This window comes from Brachyistius frenatus, unplaced genomic scaffold, assembly GCF_029030835.1.
Source record: "Brachyistius frenatus isolate BFR_SWC_R1_liver_20210118 unplaced genomic scaffold, ASM2903083v1 Contig_12, whole genome shotgun sequence".
Taxonomy (NCBI): Eukaryota; Metazoa; Chordata; class Actinopteri; family Embiotocidae; genus Brachyistius; species Brachyistius frenatus.
The window spans coordinates 4828388-4850974 of record NW_027210611.1 but is presented as its reverse complement, the minus strand read 5'-3'; the positions used below and the strand labels follow the sequence as shown (position 1 = coordinate 4850974).

At 46.2% G+C, this 22587-nt stretch overlaps 1 protein-coding gene across 1 annotated transcript in view; it reads left to right on the top strand.

Annotated features, from left to right (window-relative positions):
- skila (SKI-like proto-oncogene a) overlaps window positions 1-22587 on the top strand; it is a 33724-nt gene that overhangs the window by 764 nt on the left and 10373 nt on the right. The window contains exons 2-3 of the mRNA XM_069692365.1: window positions 1896-3187; window positions 21745-21840. Of these exons, the coding sequence (XP_069548466.1) occupies window positions 2066-3187; window positions 21745-21840 (1218 nt within the window). The 5' untranslated portion in view covers window positions 1896-2065. The remainder of the gene's footprint in view (window positions 1-1895; window positions 3188-21744; window positions 21841-22587) is intronic.

Genomic DNA, 22587 nt, shown 5'->3' with positions numbered 1-22587 from the left:
TACACTGCTTTACAGACCGGGGCAGCTAGGTTAGCTAGCGCAATTAGTATAAACGTAAAGAAAGAAAAGCGGACTTTTCCATTCAGTTGATTTCCAGACTAATGCGCATATATATATATATATATATATATATATATTACACTTTCCATCCGCGTTGTGGCCAAAACATAATCCTATTTACGGTAGAAATAATGTCCCATTCAAAATGCGTTATATTTAACGTCATATTTCACCGGATGTGACCCGTCCGGGTTTCATCGGACCGACCGTGCCTGACGCGGAGGGCACGCCGCGGCTGTAAACCCCGCCGTGCCCTCGCCGAGTCCCGACCGCCGGTGCCTTCCCAGACCAGACTGTAGTGTAGACAGTGAATGTCATTATCGGCGCTGTCTGCATACCAGTGTCGAGGAGGCGAGGTGCAGCCTGCAGACTGGAGAGGAGGTGGAGGAGGAGGTGGTGGTGGGGGTGGAGGGGTAGCTGTGGATGGAGCAGGAGCAGCGTTATACGCGGTGTCCTTGCAGCAAAAAAAAAAAAAAGGAGACCAGAGCAAGTGGGGGGAGGAGGGGACATTTAAGAAATGTGTGTCCACGGCTACTAATGTACGAGAGGTCGCTCATTAGGATGAGCGACGTGCGGTGATTTGAGCAAAGCACAGCAGCCAAACCGGACTCCAGCTGGGGGAGAAGGTGTCTCCTTGTAGACCCTCATTTATTGGTCGTTGATTGTAATTTCCCAGCATGTATGTGTGTGTATTTTTTTTTGTGTGTGTGTGTGTGTCTGTCGGCCCACGGTGCTATTTGCCATTAAAAACGCCCACAGACATCAACCCCCTTCTTCGAAATGGAGCTCGCGGTTTGCACCGCAGCAGAAATTTTCACTCGGTGGAGGAAAGAGAGAAAAAAAAAAAAAAAAAAAAAACGGGATGCTGAAATTTCCGAAAGCATACAAATCCATTAACTGTGGTCAATAAACGGAGCCGGCGTCTTTACTATTTTGACAATCACAAAATGTCCATTTGGCGTATACACAGATCATTTCACTGCAACGTCAAAAAAAAACAAATTATTCAAGCTGAAGTGCATTAAATCTGCTGTGTCTTGGTGTCATATTGCAGCAGTAACCATTATTAACTACATTGCGTTTTCAATTGAGGGGCTTAGTGTTGTTTACCTTATTCCCTAGTAAAACCCAAGAGTTTAAAAAAAAAAAAAAGAGAGAGAGAGAGAGGGGTGGGGGGTTGGAAGACAGCTTTCCACTGTGCTGTATGTCAAGCTGTGAAAAGGACCGAGAGAAGGGGACTACTGCTGTTAACGCTTTTATCAATTGTTTTTCGTGGAGTTGATGGGGTCAGCGTGGGGTGAGCAGACCGGGAGGAAGGCACAGTGTGACTGGGAAGGACACTTTCATTTGCAAAGTGAAATGCTTGTGACCATTGTGCATCAGCCTTGCATTAACTCTGTAATGGGAGCGCGGCAGCATGGTGGAGGTCTTCACTCGTCATGTCTGGTCAACTGGTTTCGCTCGTTAAAATTCTCACTTTGTGCTGGAAAGTTTTGTTCTGCACCTTTCGGAGGAAACCTGGATGCACATTTTCCTCTGGGGTTCAATTACGAGGGCTGAAAAAGCGTTGTGTTTGTGTGTGAAGTATGGTAATGGACATTTGGTTTAGTGGTCCATGCAAATAGCCATCGACCTCTTCGCCCCCCCCCAACAGGGACAGCATGAAACCCCTTATAGATGTTTCATGCTCCACAACCTTTTTTGATGACATCATTTTTCAGTTTGTTTATACCTCTATAGGAAATTAATTGATTATCTATAGTGTTGATTGTGACTGAGTGACCCCCCCCTCTTCTGTTGTCTAAATTCCTGTTTTGTTTTTCTTGCTCAGGCAGCGGATCAGAACACTGAAAACTTCAGTAACCATCATGCATGTGTCTAACTACCAGAAGATTTGTGTCATTTGAGAAGACTTAAGGTGGGGGAAAAAAAAAAAAAAAAAAGACTCAGAGGGATACAAGAAATCAGTGAGCAGACAGAAACGACAATAACCCTGTGCTTAGATATGGCCAGCACCCAGACCAGTTTGAAAACCCCTTTCAAAGACTTGACCTCATTCAAGGGTAACATGAAACGGTTGTACAGGGAGCGACTGGAAGACGCGCCCATCAAGAAGCGAGTGATGGCAGAGATCAACCTGAAGCGTCGCAGCTTGGATTCTTTCCCCAAAACTCCCAAAGTGAAGAGGGAGCAGCCTGAGGATCTGCACCACGACGCCGACATGGACGTGGAGGGCCGGGCTGAACTGCACGTAATGGGCTCTGCTAAAGCCCTAGACCTGAGCCCCGGGCTCAAACACACACTGGCCCAGTTCACCCTCAGCAGCCAGAGTTCCCTCGGGGGACCAGCTGCCTTCTCGGCCCGCACAGGCCACGAGCATTCCCCCGCTGGCATGCCCCCCCTGCCCTCCCCTCCTGTTTTGGGAGGGGGCCCTCTGCTGGTACCCTGTGACAGCTCCACTGAACTCACCCACTCACTGCTGGAAGGAGAGTCCATCTCCTGCTTTGTCGTTGGGGGTGAGAAGCGCCTCTGCCTGCCCCAGGTCCTCAACTCCGTGCTCCGTGACTTCTCGTTGCAGCAGATCAACACTGTGTGCGACGAGCTCTACGTCTACTGCTCGCGTTGCGACGCCGAGCAGCTGCACATCCTCAAGGTGCTGGGCATTCTGCCGTTCAACGCGCCTTCCTGTGGCCTCATTACACTGACGGATGCACAACGGCTGTGCAACGCTCTGCTGCGTCCCGGGGCAGCCTTGCCCGCCGACCCCAGTGGGAAGCTGTCCGCCCAGGGCCTTCTGAAGGAGAGCGACGCCAGCTTCCAGGTGGAGCACCAGTGTCTGGGGAAGTGCCAGGGTCTCTTTGTGCCCCAGTTCTACACTCAGCCCGAGGCGCCCTGCATCCAGTGTGTTGAGTGCCAGTTGCTCTTTTCACCACAGAAGTTTGTCATGCATTCACACAAGTCACCTGATAAGAGGACCTGCCACTGGGGCTTTGACTCGGCCAAGTGGCCCTGCTACCTGCAGCTCGCCAGGAAGTACCAGGGGACCCCTGAAGAGCCTAGGCTCAAACAGCTGCTGGACGAGGTCAAAGAGAAGTTCCACTACCAGCTCAAGAGGTCACTAGACAAAGTAAGTGCATGACTTGAGTGTGGTTTTGCTTATTTTGCATCTAAAAAAAACAAATTTCATTTGTCATCGTTCTGCAATTAAAACCTTCATTATGTTTAATAAGGTCTCCAATACTGGCTGACCAGCTAACACTTTTTTGTTATGGCCCAGTCCCACGTTTGTGTACTCGGCAGGTGTGAATAGACTAGCTTACTGCTGGTGTTTTCTTAAACCAGCGTCCAACCTAGTGTGTGTGTGTGTGTGTGTGTGTGTCTGAGGTCTGTGACAGGTGGTGACATCTGCCTGGTCAGGTTTGATGAGACGGGGTTTGGCCAGCTGGCTGAAGGGGAAGTGCATCATTTGTCCCTGCAGGTCACCTGGGGGTCAGTTGGAATGTCACTGAACAAAAGGCCAATATAGGACGCTCAGGAAGAGTCTCTTAAACTCTGGAATTGGAGTTATATGTCAGCTGTTGTTATTCCTTTTAACTAACACAAATAATTGTGTTTCTAGCTCGCCTAAGGTGATTGGAATTTGCCTTTTTGCACATCCTCACACTGTTCCAGTGAATCTAGTGTCATGCAAACCTCAAGACATTTTTGTCTGGTTAAATGTTTAAAAAAAAAATCCTTTGTAGAGTTGCTTAGCAACTTGAACAAAATACATGTTCCTTTTGAAACAAGAACATTTCTTGATGTAGTACAGGCCACGGTTCCAGGACTGCAACATAGGCAGCGTTAGTGACCCTTTTACCTTCAGGCAAGCCTGAAATGGAAAGAGGATGATTTTGCTGATTCTTTTTTTTTTTTTTTATTATTCTTGCTGTGTGAAAAAAAAGAAAATCACTCAATGCAATATCCCAGCCACAAGGGCAGCAAGCCCATTGAAAAGGCAGCAGTCACAGGGGGATTGTTTCCCTGCCATTAACTGGTGTGTGTCTCATGACCTCCCTCTGACCACAGTGGACTGCCCTGTTCCTATTGTTTTCTGGGTGAAGGTGGGGTGTTTTGGTCTGTTTGGTGCGGTTTGTTCACACTCTTTTGGGTGAAGTCAAAGAAAAGAGGAGCACTGTAGTACTTACAACCAACCCTTGCTGTCAAGATGTATTTGTTACTATCCTTACCCAGGTAGCTGGTTATATACAGAAAGGTGTGAGAGTGCACATTTCTCAAAACACAGGACATACAAACAATTGTTTACGTTTGCGAGATGGGGAAATAATTTGCCTTTTTTCCTGGCCGGTGAATGTACCGGAAATACTGTCTGCTGTCTAGCATTCCTGTCCCACCTCTCCCCCACTGTCCTCCTCCTCCTCATCCTCTGCCTCAGTTTAAAGTATACCTCTTGGAAGACATAGACATTCTTTCTCAGAGGCACAGACATTTTAATACCACACCTGTACCAAAACATTCGCAATGTCACGGATGAAAAGTCCTACAGTCTCTGTTGTGTATATGTGTTTGTAGGTGTGAGACACTGCCACTCTGTATGGTGTAATGAGCTGCTAACTGGAGGCTCATATGACACATCTTCTTCTCTCTCTGTCTCACACTTTGCCAGCCTCTCTGGAGCCTCTGTTTCACCACAGTTTCAGGTGCTGTCTTCTCTCCATGGTATTTTTTTTTTTCCGGACTGTTGTTGTTTCTTTCAGTCTTCTTCTTCTTTCTTTTTTTTTTTTTATATCTCAGTGTTAGTGACTGGAGATTGCACCATGTTCTGATATTTGCGAAGGTTTTGATTCATTAGAAATGGTGTTGTCAAATCAATTGCCTTGAGAGACCCACTGTCAGAAATGCCCAAATTCCTGGAAAGGTAATTGCATGGGAGTCTACAGGAAGCAGGTGATTGTGTCATTAAAAGAGGATGCCACTTCACTGCCCTCCCCAGCGGATGTTTGAGTGTGTGAAAGGTCAATAGTCGGGGAACACTGTGTCCTGCTTCACTCAGTCAGGACACAGGGGTTTCTCTCTGAACCCGAGTGCTCTGTTTGTGTTTTTGTGCATTGAAAGTGTGTGTTTGACTGAACAGGAAGTGAGGCAGACGGACATGTCTCTCACCCTGTACATCCTCCAGACTCTCGGTGTCCAGCAGTCTCCACTGCACTGGCTGTGTGACTCACACTTTCCACATCCCAGTGGATGTTAGTGGAAGGCCAGCCAGGCAGCTTATAGTCACACATGCTTTTTAGAACTACAGCTTGCCTCAGTGTGTTGGTCTAACCCCGAGAGCACACCGTTTTCCCAGTGGCCCTTACTTACACACAGTGTCAATGTGTACATTTACAAGCAGTTCATAGTTTTACCAGCGAGCTCTCTGGAACCTCCTAGAAGAGAAGAGACACAAACAAGGAGAGCCTTCTGGAAGTTTTTTTTTTTTTTTCTCTCACTCTCTCCAATGACTACTAGTCCCATATCCTGTTAGGAGTGTTTGGTTTGAGATGGTGTAGTTAAAAACTCCATGACTTGCTCTCCATAAACAGTGCTTTGTGCCTGGAGGCACTGCTACCTTGTCTACTGATCCCTGCTGTGTAAATAGAGTTTGCTAGACAGACGCCACCAACAGACAGCAACAAGCCCTATCACAAGCATTACTTCAGTATTCAACAGACAATGAGTTCATTTCCCCTGCAGGGTTTGAGACAGACACATATACTTTAGACTGAGACCTCATGTGTTGTCATTTCTAGTAGGTGATTTTTTTTTTTTTTTCTCCTGACAAAACAGGAAGTAACAGAAATTTTGATTCGATGATAACCCCCCCCCCCCCCCCCTCCACCACCAACTCCTCACATGTCTTCAGACAGGTTTAGCAATGTATTACAAAACAGCCCAATGAAAAAAAAAATCCCCACTTGTACTTGCATTTTCTCATGTTGTATTTTAAGATACGGGCGATATGTGTTTTATAAAGATCTCTTTTTTTTTTCTTTCTTTTTTTTTTAAACGTTAACAACTTTATACAAATTTGTGGTGTTTGCGGTTTAATTGACCAATCATAAAGTTTTCTTAAATTCTACATTTAAGGGAGAAAAGATGTGTATCAAGCTCAGAAAAGTTCTGAGGTGATGTTCTAGCCATGTTTCCAACCCGAACAAGCACAACCCAGACACAGCGACCATAGCTGTGGGTTGCTTTTTTTTTTTTGCCTCAGCCTTGTTAGTAGTGTTGTGCTGGCCCAGAGTCAGAAGTGTCAGACGGGGGAGAACAGTCTTCCTCTGTCTATCTCCCTGGCCGGGTTGACACAGTGGCTGCGGCACAGACGGCAGACAGCTGCATCTCTCTGGCTTCCTCTATTTGCTATTTGGAAACCAGTGACTTCATTACCACAGACCAGCGCAGCTGCACTCTCTGGCTGTCTCCTGAGCTGTCTGCTCTGTCTGTCTTCCTGCTGCTTGTCAGTCATTCTCCCAGGCTGTATCTAATTGGGTTTTGGCCAGCATGCTAATCGTTCACTGTGCCGCCTTTGCTGTCTCTTCCTCCTTCATCCACCTCGCCCCTCGATCCCTAAGTCTGTCTTCGATCTGCTTCTGCTTCTCTTGGGTTCATGCCCTTGCGCATCTTGACTTGTGACCTTCAGTCTGCTCTTCTCGCTGCCATCTTTCCCTCTCCATCATCCCCATCGTCTAACCCAGACAGTTGTACTGTTGCCCACATGTATCTGTAAACAGTCAATGCCTCCAGGCCCCAATCAGTGAACAGTAGCAAAGTAAGCAGCCAAATGACCGATAAGTCGATCGTTACATAAGCAATAAGACCACTTGTGTGCCTCTGTGAGGCAGATGAGAGGAAAGGCCAGTGGCTATTGATCAGGTTTTCAAGCTTGATGGATGTGGCGGGTGACACACGCTGAATAGAGGAGGAGACAGACCAAGGAGGAAACAGAAGAAGAGTGAGACAAGGAGATTCAGTTACAGGGGCCGCCAGCCGCCTGTGTTACATAAGTTCCTGTCTGTGTTCAGACATGTGCACCAGTCTCCTAAATTAACCTCAGATCAGCGTCTGCTGTCACCTTCCCTAAATCTCATAATCCAGACAAGCTGTAGTAGTATTGGGCAGACACATAAAGGGTATCTGTGTTCAGAAAATGTACTATCCCTGAAGGGGGCACTTGAGCAAATGAGCCAAGGGTGGAGAAGAGAAGTGAGAAGTATGAAAGGAAAAAGATGAGAGGCTTGCGCCACTACAGGTGGGTCTGGATGTTGTTCCAGTCACAAACTGCTCTATACTTTGGTTTTCTTCCACGAAGCAAGCCTTGTCCACAGTCATTAGGTTGTTACAGGGGGGGCCCCAGCTCTCCTTTCCCCAAGTTGAAAATTAACCTCCGCAAGACCTCAGCTGAACCACATATCTAGTCTGCAACAGACCTCTGGGTTGGCCAATCACATGCCTGTTAGTACTCATATCCCCAGCTAACACTCACTTCTTTGCCCCCTCTTCCCAGCCCAAGACACCCATACACATATTTCTATGTCTGTTTCTGCATTTCCCAAAGAACAATTATCCACTTATACTGACCAGCAGCTTTGAATGCTGGCCCGGAGTAACCTACAGTGTGGAAGACTGTCCTTGTTCCCTGAGCACAACAAGCTGTGCCTCAGCCCATGTTTGCTGTCTGTTGTAAAGGGCTAAATGGGGCCCTGCAAGGTAGGAGGGGCTGAGCCAGAGGGGCCTCTGGTATGTCACCATCAGGTCAGTGCCAGTACCACAGCTCCATAACAGCATTGCAGCTCACTGGAGGAATGCCAAAGTCATTACTTCTCAGCCTTTTTTCTTAAATAGATAAGAATCTTCCAGAGTTTTGGGTTTCACATGGTCACGGCCTCAGCCACAGTTCATTTCACCACTCAGATTAGTTGTGCACCGGCTCTTTCCTGTTCACTACAGCCCCACATGTAAAAGAAATTGCACCATTGGTTGGCTGGTGATAATTTCCACCCACAGCTGCAGCTCATTATTTTTGACCTTTTCCTCGGCTCGGACTCTTTTTTTTTTGGACTCTTTTTTTTTTCTTCCTCTTCTTCTTCCCCACCTCACCACCAGAAGAGGAGGATAATGTGCCGCCATGGGGCTGATGCCAGCTAGCCACAGCAGCAGACAGCAGAGATGGGTCCATCTAGATACTAGATAGAAAGGTGGAGCCTTTGCCACGTCTGCCAAGAGTCTCATAGACTAAACAAACTGGCTAAGCCCCTCCCTGCTACATGTCCTGGAGGCTTTAAAAGGGCCCTGGACTGACAGCCTGTTTGCATGTTCAATCTGCTCTGGCTCTCCACCTCAGGGCGGCAGACCTGTTTGTTGCTTCTCAGTAAAATGAGAGTGAAAACAAGTGAAAGAGTATATAATGGGCTGCAAGTTCAAACATGACGGTATGAAGAGAAAGCCAGAAAGCCGTTTGGGTCCTAACTCGTCCAACTCGGGTTGTTTTGCAAGAGACCGGAATAATGAGGAGTCTTGGTATTAATTACTCGATGTGTTGATGAGAAGATTAACTGTCCACTGTCTAGTCCCCCATGGTGACAGTCAGAGGAGCAGGTTGTGTGTTGTGGGGGCAGGGTGTGCTGGGAGGTGCGCTGTAAAGGGACTGTGGGGAGGCCGCCAGCCTGTGTGTGATGTGTGCAAGTGGAGAGAAGCAAGTTGTGCATTAGAAAGACTCTTCTGTGCCACCTTCCCGGCGGGACCTGTGATTAATGAAGATATAAATGGAGAAAACCCCGAGAGACGGCGCTTTCCATAGGAGCACCATGTACACAGCAGACTGCACACAGACAGGAACGCCATACAGGCACTTAGACCCCCTCTCTCATATTTACTCTCACAGCCCCGGTCTCCCAGACAGGGAGATAAACACAGGATATCAAAGGCGTGTCACGAGTCCCGCTGGGCTGCCACCCGGCACATCCACAACACATTAAGCCCAGTCACTACATTGATCAATTATGCATGTCGCAAACATGGGGAAATTAGGGGAAAAACAGTCAGTCTGTACAAGTAAATGAATCTCCATCTCTCCACTTTCCCAGTCATTTATTTGCCTATTTGGTAATGGCTCATCATTGATATGATTCAGATTATAGCGTTTTATGAGTTGTCCGCGTTCTTGTGTTAGTCGGCCAGACTTACTGTATTGCCCACGATGGCTTTTGCTAGTTTTAACCATAAGTCCGCACCAAATAACAGCAGACAGCACAGAAAAACTCCTGTGAGACGCAAACCTGCTCAGCTAGGATGGGTGATTACTTTCCCTGTAAGTCCTTTATTTCGCAGCTTCACCTTTGCTCCACTAACATCAAACGCCCTTCAACTGTTTCTTTCTCTTCCACCGCTGGCAGTCTCTATGCCCTGTAAATCCTGATCTCACCAGGGGCCTGACTGATGTTACTCAAGGCAAGGAAGTAAAGTTAGCAACAGGGAAACAGACTGCATTAGTAAGGGTGAAACAAGTGACATTTTATGCTTTGCCCAGTCTTTCATCTCTTTCTGTCTCTGTCGTGCTAAATGCCGATTTGTTTATCTCGCTGCTATTCCCACCTGCAGTGCTGCCGCTCATGGGAATGATCCCTCTCCCTGATATTTCTTAAGGCAGACTCACACATGCATAAGCATAGTCTTTTTTTTTTTTTTTTTTTGCCTCATATATTCCTCAGGGGTTTACACCAGCTCATCTAGATTCTGTAAATAGACGACTCCTGGATCTGGATTTCCCCCCGGGGTCCACAACCGCCCCACTGCAGCTCTTCACAGCATGAACGAGTAGACGATCCTTAAGTTCATTGACCTCCCGATGCAATTAATTACCTAACGGCGTTCATAAAATGTATAATGTGTATTTTTTTATTAGAGTATACTTCAACTACAGAAGCCTAATGAAGGGCTACCTATGTGTGCTTGAGCTGGTGAATGCACTCCAGCATCCTTGCATGCAAGCCAACAGATAAGTCTCTTCTTAGCTGTCCCCAAGCAACAAACTGGTGTGTGCGCGCCTCTTGCTGAGCATGTGGCACTTATTCTTTGCATCTACGGCTCCCTTTTTCTGGCGCTGCTGCTGCTTGAATTAAAACAGCCTTGCTGCTGGGGAGATTTGGCCCTCATGGAGTCTTATTGGCCTTGACTTTATCCTTTTGAAGACTGCAGCGTTGCTCTGCGGTTTAGAGTCTGGCTACAATTTAACCAGTTCCTGTGACAAGTGCACTTTGTTATGCCAGACATTTTCTTTGTCATCACGATCAAAATGCACCGGCTGAGACGCATCCTGATCCCAGATGAGGCCAGATGTACAGTAGGTTTGTGTGATTCATGTTAAGTGAGGAAAATCTAGCTTTCAGTGGAATGATGGCAAATTCTGGCAAGGAGGCCTTTTTTCTGTCAGCTGCTCTGGCAGACGACCGAGCCCCCGCATTTTTCTATTCTGTAAAGCAGTGTGCCTGGTAAAAGGAGAAATGTTCGTGTTGAAATTTTAATTCCAGAAATCAAAAGTTTTGTCCTCGCGTCGTCCGATGTGAATGACTTTGAATGTGTCCATATGATGGCATCTCTCAGAGAGAGATGACACACGGTAGCCCCGGATACTGTGCGGATGACACAGGCTACGATTAAAGGAAGTCAAACACGGGCCAGAAATCCAGCCAGACACTCTCATGAACACAACTACCAGCAGCCACTTCCTCCCCTTGCCATGCCAACTCTATCCTGCAGTGTGAGTCATGGCGCTCCATCCGTGCTGCGGTCTGCTCTCCGCTCATCAGCGTCACTGTGGAGCCAGGACAAAGATTTATCACCCTCCTGGTCCCTCACTCAGTCTGTTTGATCTACGCCCAGGTGTGTTCACTTAGAGCTCTGACTCAAGTGTAATGAGATTTACCAAACCCAACTGCGCTTTTCTTGGGCTGTTGTCAAGCTCGCCTCAGACATCGACCGTGTCTTGTGTGTTAATGAAGGAAGTCTGGTGATCAGGTTGTCTGCGGGTCCACCTGTCAGAGGCTCTGGTGTAGACAGGGTCAGTGCAGACAGGCTGGAAATTAAAAGCAGCCTCGGGCCAGACGCTGGTGCATTTCAGTGTGTAGGTTTCATCTGAAATTTGTAGTTCTTTCAATAATTCATATTCGGCAAGATTAAAAATAAATGTCACTTGTGAATGTTGTTTTCAGCCCACAAGTCGCCGTGAAAGTAGAGCGAATGGTCATCACTTGTCTTGAAAACCAGAGTTTGTGATACTTGGAAAGAATGAGATAGATGGAGAGTCCTGGTGGTTGGTGGATTTGCATTACAGGAGCTCTGTGTGTGTGTGTGTTTGTTTGTGTGTGTGAGGGTGAGACAGTGGAGCCCAAGGGGCAGGACAGCAAAGCCAAGCTGCCCATGCAGAGAGGTGCAGTAGAGGCTTCAAACAAGCTCCTGCATGTAATATGGATGAGACCGGGGCTCCCTGCAGAACAGTCAGAGGACCAAGGGCCTGTCTCCCTTTCTGTGTGTCTGTGATAGATTTTACCCTGCGGGCGTTCTGGCCAGGTGGAGCTCTCTCTTTGTAGTGCTGGGACTGTATCATGGGTCAGGCTCTTTACCCTCTCTGTCTCTCCCCATCCATCCCCCCCCCCCCTTCTTCACCCGCTGTTGGCCTCATTGCAGACAGCAAAGGCACCAACCGTTGACATTTACTGCAGTATTCCACATTACAGCAGAACAGCCTCCTGAGCTGAGGAGGAAGTAAACAAACCACCTATCGATCGATATATGACCGCATATGAGAGCCAGTAAAGAAAGATTTTAGTCAAGAGCAACTCCAACTCTTGCAGTAAACCACTTAAAAACCCTCATTTAAACACCTCTTCAACAGCACATTTATTCTTTAAACTTGTTTTAAGACGGGAAGGTCGAGAATTTTTGTTTCCATTTCTCACCAACAGACTTGAGCTAATTTAAGGCTAGTCTTAAAATGACAGATCATGATGAATTCTTGACTCCAAATTATGATATTATTGTTGCTGGGCGTTACTGACTGGCTGTTAGAGGAGGGCATCAGAATGCATTTTGAGTTATTTTTTAGTGGATGCGGTGTAATTTGTTGCATAGAAAGAGGGTCAGGCAGTGTCTCCATTTTGTGTTTTCTCTCCATGTAGTGATAGCAGTGTATAGCTGGCTTGCTGACAGCCTCTCTCGGCTCTCAGTCTGCTTAGCAACGCTCGTCCTCTCTGCAGCTCTCTCACTCCCCGCTGTCTCCAAGCATGGAGTCGTTTCATCCATTCGAATAGTAAGCCAAGTTCCCTTTTATAGACAACTAGGCAGCTGATTTGTGTTTTGGTGGAGGTAGTGTGTACGCATGTCTGTCACTGATAGCAGGTTTGAACCAGTAACCTACCTACAAACAGCTTCCCATGGTAGCAAGCATCTCTGGAGAGTTTCTCTTTTGGTTTTTAAGGATGTTACAATCACACACACACACACACACACACACACACACACACACACACACACACACACACACACACACACACACACACACACACACACACACACACACACACACACACACACACACACACACACACACAGGAAGCTCAGATGATGAGTACAGTCATCCACAGACAAGACAAGGGCCCACTGGCCTCATTCTCAGTTGACGTGTCCTCCTGGGAGCATCAAGTGTGTCTTCTCCTGTCCGCATGCATTTTTTGTGCACAACACTTCGCTTGCGGTAATCTACGTCATCCTCCCACATCGCTGTTCGATGGGATGTCTGTCTGTTTACTTTGCGTGTGCATCTGTGCTTGTACAAGTCTTGTCTGCTGGCCTGGTTGACTCACAGAGGTGAGCCCCAGCAGCTTTGATAATTAACGTTCTGGGGGGGCTCCGGGGAAGGAAAGTGGAGCACAGACGCTGAGCTGCTGGTCTGGAGAAGGCGAGCTGCACGTGTAAATTCAGATTATATGCTCTTCTGCGCATGGAGGATTTTTAAATGCCTCTAACTGACTGTAATACACTCCCATTTCCTCGTGAAATATGTGCACACACAGACCGAATGAACGTTACTGGACACTTTTGATACGGGCCTGTGATGTTTCATGTTATTCTAATGACAGACCTTGGGTGGATTTCATGTATTTTAAGAGTCCGAGCCCTCATGCTCTTACAGTATCGCTTTAAACATGACATGAACCAAGTAAGAGAGTTTGTTCTCAATTTTTCTCTGTCTTACTGCAGCAGGGAGGGAAACTAAATTAAATTTCAGCTATCTCGGATCTCTCTCTCTGCATACTGTGTCTGTCTTTTACAAGGCTGAATCATATTGCCTTTCCCATAAAGCTGTATTATCATGGCTAAAATTATATTATTTAGCAATACACTTTGTCTGTTCGTAGCTATTAATCACAGCGCTGCGGGCTGATGATTTGAAGGGTGACATAATTCAGTTGTACTTCTTGCCTCTGATGTGATGTCTGCAGGATGTACAGCTACAGGATGCCTCCGAGTGATGTTTCATGATTGCTACAGCGATTGCAACAATAATATCTGGTACCATTGATCTATTCATCGTAGAGTATGTGTCAAACTTCCGCCCGAAGTTACAACAGTTCAAAGTGATAGAACTTTTTACTGTTAAGCAAATTCATACTTTTTTTTTTTTTTTTATAAATTCAAAACCAGCAAAAATGTTTTTGCAGTTATTCCTACTTCATGAAGAACTTTAAAAAAAAATTTATTCAAGAGTTTTAAAAGTTGATCATTGTTTCATTTATCTAGTAACCATAAATGCCAAAGATTACTCCCATTGCAGCTTCTTAAAAGTGGATATCTGCTGGTCCTATTTATTAATAAATTGAGTATCTTTGGACATTTATATCTAATATGTGCCATTCTACTGATCAAACAATTAATCGACTGGCCAGAAAGTCATTGGCAAATTAGTCAATTTGAGCAGTAATATGTTTCCTGTCACAGATGGTGTATATGTGAGAAATGTCGGGGGTAGTGATTGCCTGAGCCGGTCTGGCCTAGTAGTATATTCCAGTCAAACAATTTGTCCATTCATGAGGTAACATTATTACAACCCCCGACATGCACTCCTGTGAACATAGACTGGAAGCTGCCACCTGGGATTTGACTGTGAAACATGAGAAATGGAGGAGGGCGAGAGAGAGATGAATAGAAAAATTGATCGAGGGAGCTTAAAGTATTTTTATGTGAAGGATCCTGGTGAAATACTGTTGCCAGTTTCCAAATTAAACCCCTGTCTGCCATAAAACTACAGTGGGACGGTAGATTGTGAGTTTATTAGGCGGAGACTCCTCATTATCACTTTATAACTTGCTTAATTTTCCGTCTAAGACTCTGATGAATTGTTGTCCCGCTGGGTCCCATTGGTTCTAGCTACCAAGGCTGTGGTGTGTAAAATGGCTGACTTGAACTGTAGCCTCTGAGGAAGGAGCTCAACATGTTGGCAGGGAGGAGAAAAGCCTTGTGTGTGTGTGTGTGTGTGTGTGTGTGTGTGTGTGTGTGTGTGTGTGTGTGTGTGTGTGTGTGTGTGTGTGTGTGTGTGTGTGTGTGTGTGTGTGTGTGTGTGTGTGTGTGTGTGTGTGTGTGTGACAAGTGCATGTGACTGCTGTCTAGACAGAGTACCCATGTGGTGCAAAAATGTACTCCCGGCCTGAAGCCAAGGCAAGTTGGGAGTGAACCTGTCCTTATCTGCCTGCCTGGTTGTGTTTGTGACTCGGGCATGACTAGTCTGGCTGATGGTTATCAATGTGCTTGTCTGGCTCTGGTCTTTCTCTTTGTGTTTGGAAACTGGGAGGAACAGGTGTGTGTGTGTGTGTGTGTGTGTGTGTGTGTGTGTGTGTGTGTGTGTGTGTGTGTGTGTGTGTGTGTGTGTGTGTGTGTGCGCACGCGCGAGCGTGTGCGCGCAGTGCATCTGGGGGAAGGCAGAAACAGACAGACAGTCACATGCTGTCTGTCTCCTCATTTGGCTTGGCTGTCTGCCAGCCTCTTTTATTTTTTTATTTCCTGTTTCCCTGTCACCTATTTGTCTAACCGTCCATCTGTAGGACCTGTCCTCCTCTGTGCCCTGCTCTGTTTTATTACTCTTATCTCTTTGTACAAAGCTTAAAGAAATAATGAATAAGTTGTGTAATCTTCCTCTGAGCACATATAGTAAGAAATACAAAGTAAAGGGTTGAAGGCTTCAGACAAGATCATTTTTGCTTCTTGACTTATGCCAAAACAATCAATGAACAATGTCCTTTTTGTGGCCAACCTATTCTATTATGCACAAGAATAACTGGGGATGAGAGCATTAGTGAAGAACTGAACAGGTAGACCTGAAACAAAGCCCAGTCATCTCATTTCACAGTGCTGAGTTAATCAGAGAGCTTCTACCTAAAAATAAAGAATATTCCTTTAATTGCTCCACATTGCTGCCTGGCTCCCTTGTGGGCTGTTATTGATTTGGCTGCTGAAACAAAGTGTGGCTCCCAGTCTGTGGATAAATAGCTTATTGGATTAAGACCTCCATATAAAGGCCTCCAGTGTCTTGTGTGTGTGTGTGTGTGTGTGTGTGTGTGTGTGTGTGTGTGTGTGTGTGTGTGTGTGTGTGTGTGTGTGTGTGTGTGTGTGTGTGTGTGTGTGTGTGTGTGTGTGTGTGTGCAGGCAGGTGGGACCACCAGAGCACTGGGCGCTGGTAAATCCTGTACAAAACCAGACCCACAAGACAGGCACACCCTTTATATGTCAGAAGCAAAATGCTATGCCTCATAGATCAACTTTTGAGGGAACTCTGAAGACAAAATGATCTTAAAGAGACACAATGAATATCTGAGTCACACCTTCAAGGCAGCCAAAGTGCTTCAGTGTATTGTTGTTGTTACATGGTTTGGCCAGGAAGTATATATGTCTCCATCTCCCTGGCTTGATCTTTGACACAGTTGACTGCAGCAGTACAGGATGTGGTTTAGAAACAGACAGGGCGTGACTGACTGTCTCTGAGTGTCTGTGTGTGTGTATGTGTGTGTGTGTGTGTGTGTGTGTGTGTGTGTGTGTGTGTGTGTGTGTGTGTGTGTGTGTGTGTGTGTGTGTGAGAGTCTCTGTGTGTGTGTGCTCCTCCATTCCTCTCTCCCTGTCTGAAGCAGAATGAAAAGGCACCCAAATAAAGGATGTTTACTTCCTCCTGTGAGAGGAAAAAGGAGAATGAGCTGCATTACTCTGTCCTCCTCTGCTACTCCTTGTTACCCCCATCCCCCCACCCATCCCCCTCCCTCCCTGAATGCCAGGCACATGAATGGTTCAGTGGGAGGAGGAGGAGGAGCAGGATGGGTGGCACAGTTATGTTTTGTGGACCCCTCTGTTTCTGTCCCCTGAACTAGATGGAGGGTCTTGCCTGAGGTTTGTTTCAGCTTTCATGCCCCCTCCACTGAGGCCAGGGCTTCAACAGATGTGAAGACAATTGTGCCCAACAGTGTTTGTGTATGAGGGTACAGAAGGGATTTTAATAACAGGAACACACACAGTCACTTCCAAACACAGCAGCCCGCTGCTATGGGATGAAAGGTCAGACCAAGGCTTGCACACTCTTTATTGTGCCCTAGATAAGATTTGCCATTAGGCTTGTCGAGGCTAGTTGTGTTTGTGAGTGTGAGTTTTATATCCTGGGCAGGGTTTTTACAGCTTTACCATGTCAGTAGCCAATTCTCTGAAGACTCAGCACATGCTACCAACTTAACAAGGAGCTTAAAGCTCCTAAATAGAAATCCTTCCCCAGAGCCTAGAGTGACATATTCACACGTCTGGTTTTGCTTGATTGACAGTCCAATACCAAATAATGTGAGGGGAAAAGCTGAAAATACTCCAAAGTTTTTACAAGAAAATTTGTGTCGTTTTTAACTACAGCTTTGTCACGATCATGTAAGTCTTTGGCCTGAGTAACAAAGGAGTGTGACAGGTTCAGGTCAGGTTTGAAGATTTCCTTTTTGCTCCTAAATTTTTTAAACTAAGTGCCAACTTGCTCCAAAGGACATGCACCACTTTAGTGTATACATGCGTGGGGTTGGGGGACGAGTGGTGTTTTATTATCCATGTATGGAGACAGCATGTGTATTTATAGCATTGAGTAACTCTGTGTGTGTGTGTGTGTGTGTGTGTGTGTGTGTGTGTGTGTGTGTGTGTGTGTGTGTGTGTGTGTGTGTGTGTGTGTGTGTGTGTGTGTGTGTGTGTGTGTGTGTGTGTGTGTGTGTGTGTTTATATGCACTGAAATGGCAGTTATCTGGAGTGTCCACGTGACTGGAGTGAGTGAGGAGACAGTGGGAAGGAGGAGAGCTTGACCTCAAACTTGTTTGCACTCTGTGTGGCAGCGTGTTGGTCTGGGATGGGTCTTGCCTTTAAGCAGAGGGACATATAAATTACACCTAGAGTACACTTATGATGGAGGAGAAACTAGATTCCTCTCTTTGCCTGTTAGTATGAGCAGAGACTGGCAAGAATTAAAAGACACTCTGCAGTTTTCCGCTACAAAGAAACTGGGTGTCTGTCAACTTACTGTGAAGTTGAAAGCTTTCACCCCAATCAGAAATCAGCTCTTCCTGAATGATATGGTGGCGCTTTGGCAGCACAGCCAATTATGGAGTGCAGCGCTCTGAGCAGAGTTTTATTTCCAGCTTAAAATTGGCAAAGAACTCAATCAATTGCAAAGTGTGCAAACTTAAAATTGCTTTTATTTATATTCCTCCTCACATGACTATGTCACGCTTTATTTCGAATGTGCCTTTGCTGTAAATTTCAAGCTAAAAAGAGAAAAGAGCCGGCTAGTATTCCCAGTGTAAATTAGATGTCAGTACTTTGCTGTAGGAAGCACAGATCCGGCTTACACCAAAAAAAAATACAAGGCTGCCATTGAAGTGCATTCACTCTCTGCCTGAGCTTCCCAGACTGTATGGTAATGTACAGTCATGGATGTCTGTGTAATAGAGTGGCACTTGTTATTGTTGAATTTAACAGCACTCAGGCAACAGAGCACCAAAAAACAAAACAAAAAAAACACCCCACTTTCTGCTCCAGTAATGTGTCTGCTGCAGAAATGTCACATGTGCTAATGATCGCGGGACTAAACTGAGGGTCTGGAAGTGGGTCATTGTAAAAGTTCACATGGCTGTGTGTGTCTAGAGCCGAGCATTTCATGGCGGGATGAACTAGTGTGCAGCAGGCAGACTGCTGGTGATTAGGAACAACAGGGCAGAGTTCAGCTGAGTGAGTGTGTGGAATGCTAATCCACATTGTCATAAGGCAAATTTGACAAAGGGCTGGAGACATGGGGGGGGGGGGGGCTGTTTCTGTGTGTGTGTGTGTGTGTGTGTGTGTGTGTGTGTGTGTGTGTGTGTGTGTGTGTGTGTGTGTGTGTGTGTGTGTGTGTGTGTGTGCACAGCAGAAGCAACCCAGATAAAGAGGTGCTTCATTATTGCAGATTAGGACCTAGTAGCAGTGTGTGTGTTAATAAAGCAAGGGGGAGGGGCGTAGAAAGGTGTAACAGACTAGAGAGAGAGAGAGAGAGAGAGAGAGAGCAAGGACAACAACAGTTGTGTTGAAATGTGCAAACATTTGCACTCACACACAATCATTAAGGAACAGAGAGCTATATTTCTCTATATTTCTACCTGTGTGAGGTCTTTCACTGACATATTGCATTTCCTGGCCTCTTTCTTTAACCTTAACTATCACATCTAAACTACCTGACTAACCCCAAACTGAGCCACAAATCTCAGTCTCAGCAGTCCCAAACTGAGGGAAGGCCAAAATGTCCTCGCCCCCAAGGTCTGATTGGTCCTCACAAATATAGATGTACACACACACACACACACACACACACACACACACACACACACACACACACACACACACACACACACACACACACACACACACACACACACACACACACACACACACACACACACACACACACACACACACACACACACACAGACAGATAGACAGACCTGCATTTTAATGAACTGTCTCTGTTCTAGATCATCTGCTGTCACAGGGGTCAAACAGATGAAAAACCTCTGGATGACCTCTTGTTAATGTCCTGTTTTGTCCCATCCTGTTTGTATCACCCACCTGTGCAGTGTGTGTGTGTGTGTGTGTGTGTGTGTACATTACATCTGTCTCACACACACACACTGACAACCTTTATATGAGAGGGAATCCTGCCAGCGAGGGCCCAGCTCACCTCCACACCACTGCAGTGGTTTTATTGTTGTTTCTGTGGGTTCTCCTCCCTCCTTCCTCCTATTGCTGCCCTGTCCAATCATCCCTCTCTCTCTCTCTCTCTCTCTCTCTCTCTCTAGCTGCTAGCCCCTCACTCTGTCCCTCCCTCCTTCCCCCCTTCCTTCCCCTCCCTCCCTCCTTCCTCTCAGTGCTGCAGTGCTGCCTTCTGGAAAAAAAAAAAATGAAAAAAGAAAGGGAAGAAAAACACCAACCACAAGCACTTGTAAAAGGACGAGCCCTCTTCTGTATACACAAACAGGTGCACCTGGCTCCCGCATATGGATCTCAGCCTTTTTGCATTTGCATGCACGCACTCATTCATCCGTGCCCTTGTAAATAAGGGACTTTCTCCTGCATACAGCACAAGTGAGTTCTGACACAAATCAATAGAGCTAGCAGTTGTTGTTTCTTTCTTCTTATAAGCAAACACATGAATGAAATGAGGATTTCCGTGGCAGTTGACAGGAGGAGCGTCGGAGTAGGACTGCTTCAAATGATTGTTTCCATTTCTGAGTCATTTAACGCTCAACTTGCAGATACCTTCATTCATTGTTGTTTAGTCTGTTAAAATATCACACATTTGTTGAAAAATGCTCATCAGCACTTCCCAGTGTCTGAGGTGAAAGTAAAAGCAAAAGATATTCAACTACGGTATATGATATAAAAGAGAAAGAAGCAGCAAATCCTCATATTACAGAGGCCGGCGCCATTGAATATGTTGTATTCTTCAACAGTTTGTGTCTTCACTGGTTTGCAACCAGGGCAGTGAAACAGCATTTGGTTTTGAGATTTGAAAATTACACTCATACAGTTGAAAATTATGAAATTAAATATTTATAGTGAGATAGAACAAGTGAATGATTATTCTCTTGGAAAATAATACTGACGAAAGCTGCTAAACAAGGTTGCCTGCTGGACTGATAGCTAATATAAATGATAAGCAGCTAACGGCTAGTTGTCAAAGTAATTTGCCAGCATTGTTCTGGGGCTGTTTAGCTCTGGTAATGACAGCGTCTCTTAGCCAATACAGCGCACAGGAAAATCCTTAAGTCCAGCTGATGAAAGGTTTCCCGATTATTATTCACTTTGTGTGTGTGTGTGTGTGTGTGTGTGTGTGTGTGTGTGTGTGTGTGTGTGTGTGTGTGTGTGTGTGTGTGTGTGTGTGTGTGCATTATGTGGCTAAACGTTTATAGATGGCTTTAAAAGGCTAGTAAGTCAATTATTGATGCTTTCTACAACCTCTCTCTCTCTCCCTTTTTTCCTGCTCACTGCTTTTGCACTTCTCTCTTCATTGAATTGCCTCCCTTCCTCTCTGCTCTTCTTCTTCTGCACATCCCCATCTCCTCCCACCATCCGCGCTCGCTACACCGCCCTCCTCCTCCATCCATGCTCTTGTCTGTTGCTGTGGGCTACCTAGCGGCTCCTATAGCGATGCTGGAAATTCTTGGTCCTCCGGTGCCTGTGCTTCTTGTCAGTCCGGTTGAAAGTGTCTGTGTGTGTGTGTGTGTGTGTGTGTGTGTGTGTGTGTGTGTGTGTGTGTGTGTGTGTGTGTGTGTGTGTGTGTGTGTGTGTCTGTGTGTGTGTGTGTGTGTGTGTGTGTGTGAGAGAACCGCAGGCAGCCCGTCTGCCACAGATAAGCATCAACTCCATGAGCTCGTGGCCTCTCGCTGAGCGTGTCCTGGATTTGCTAGAAAAAAACAACAACACACAACTCCAGGCAACACCAGCACTATTTACTGAACACACTCAGAGGCTCTGAGGCTACGACACTGACAAAATGAATCATAAACATTCTAGCACACAAACATACATCTTCACGTCGTCGAGCGAGAGGCTGTTGCATGTATAGCAATGAATCACAGAAGCACATAACGACGGGCCATGTTGACGATCAGCTTGGCTTTTCTTCTGTTTTATTCATAGGCCTTCCTCAGTGGGCTCATTCAGTTTCTACCTTTTGCTTGTCTGTTTCCCCACTGCCCTCCTTTTCCACAGCTGTATCTTGGCTGGCTCAGGCCATAGCTCACTTACTACTGCTCACTTTTAATGTCATTTTCTATCTCTTGGATGCCATTTATCTCCATTTCCTACCATATAAATACAATTTGTCTCCATCCTTCCCCTCTGCAATCGCGTGCCACTTGTAATTTTTTTCTCTTTTCGTTCTCTTGTTCCCACGCTCCCTGACAGAGTCAGTCATTTTAATTGTTCAGAGTCTTCTAACAAATGGATTCTCCGCTGCATTATATCACGATGTCTTTCCTTCTCGGCTGTGTTTAACCTTGTGGTTCTTCTGCTTGTTCTTTAACCACCGTCTCTCTCTCTCTCTCTGTGTTTCAGAAGGCGGTGGAGGAGGAGGAGAGCCAGGTGAGGAAACCCTCGGTAGATCTCTGCCCCACCAGCGACAAGTTGGCCGATGCCGACCCTGCGAGAAAGGTCCATTGTCACTTCCCTCTCTGTACACGTGCGCACGCACACACACACACACACACACACACACACACACACACACACACACACACACACACACACACACACACACACACACACACACACACACACACACACACACACACACACACACACACACACACACACACACACACACACACACACACACACACACAGGTCAGCTCTCAGGGTCACCACCCACACCCCCACTGACAGACACACCCCCTGCTCACCCATTCATGGCGGCACGCTTCTCTCTGACCTGTCAGGAAATAAACTCCTGCAGCTGCTGAATGGTTCTGTAATTCACCTCCCCCCTGTCGCCACACACACACACACACACACACACACACACACACACACACACACACACACACACACACACACACACACACACACACACACACGCACACACCAACTTTACATGCAGGGAGGCAGCTCTTTATCATGATTATCTTTTTCACTGGGCACACATGCACACTTGTACAGTGTCTCAGCTGATGCCTGATGGATGATCCTTCATTCACATGTATGCATGCATATATTAGTTTTATTAGATTATGGCTCCAAGAGCGCCATGTGCAGTACAGCAGATTCCCTACTCCTCCTGCTGCTTCTCTCCATGTAGTCATGCGAGTGCATGTGTGTGCGTGGGCATGCATCTGATTGACATTGTAATAATTCATCTATTCAACTGTGAAGTTGATGCACCAATCAATAAATGTGGATGGA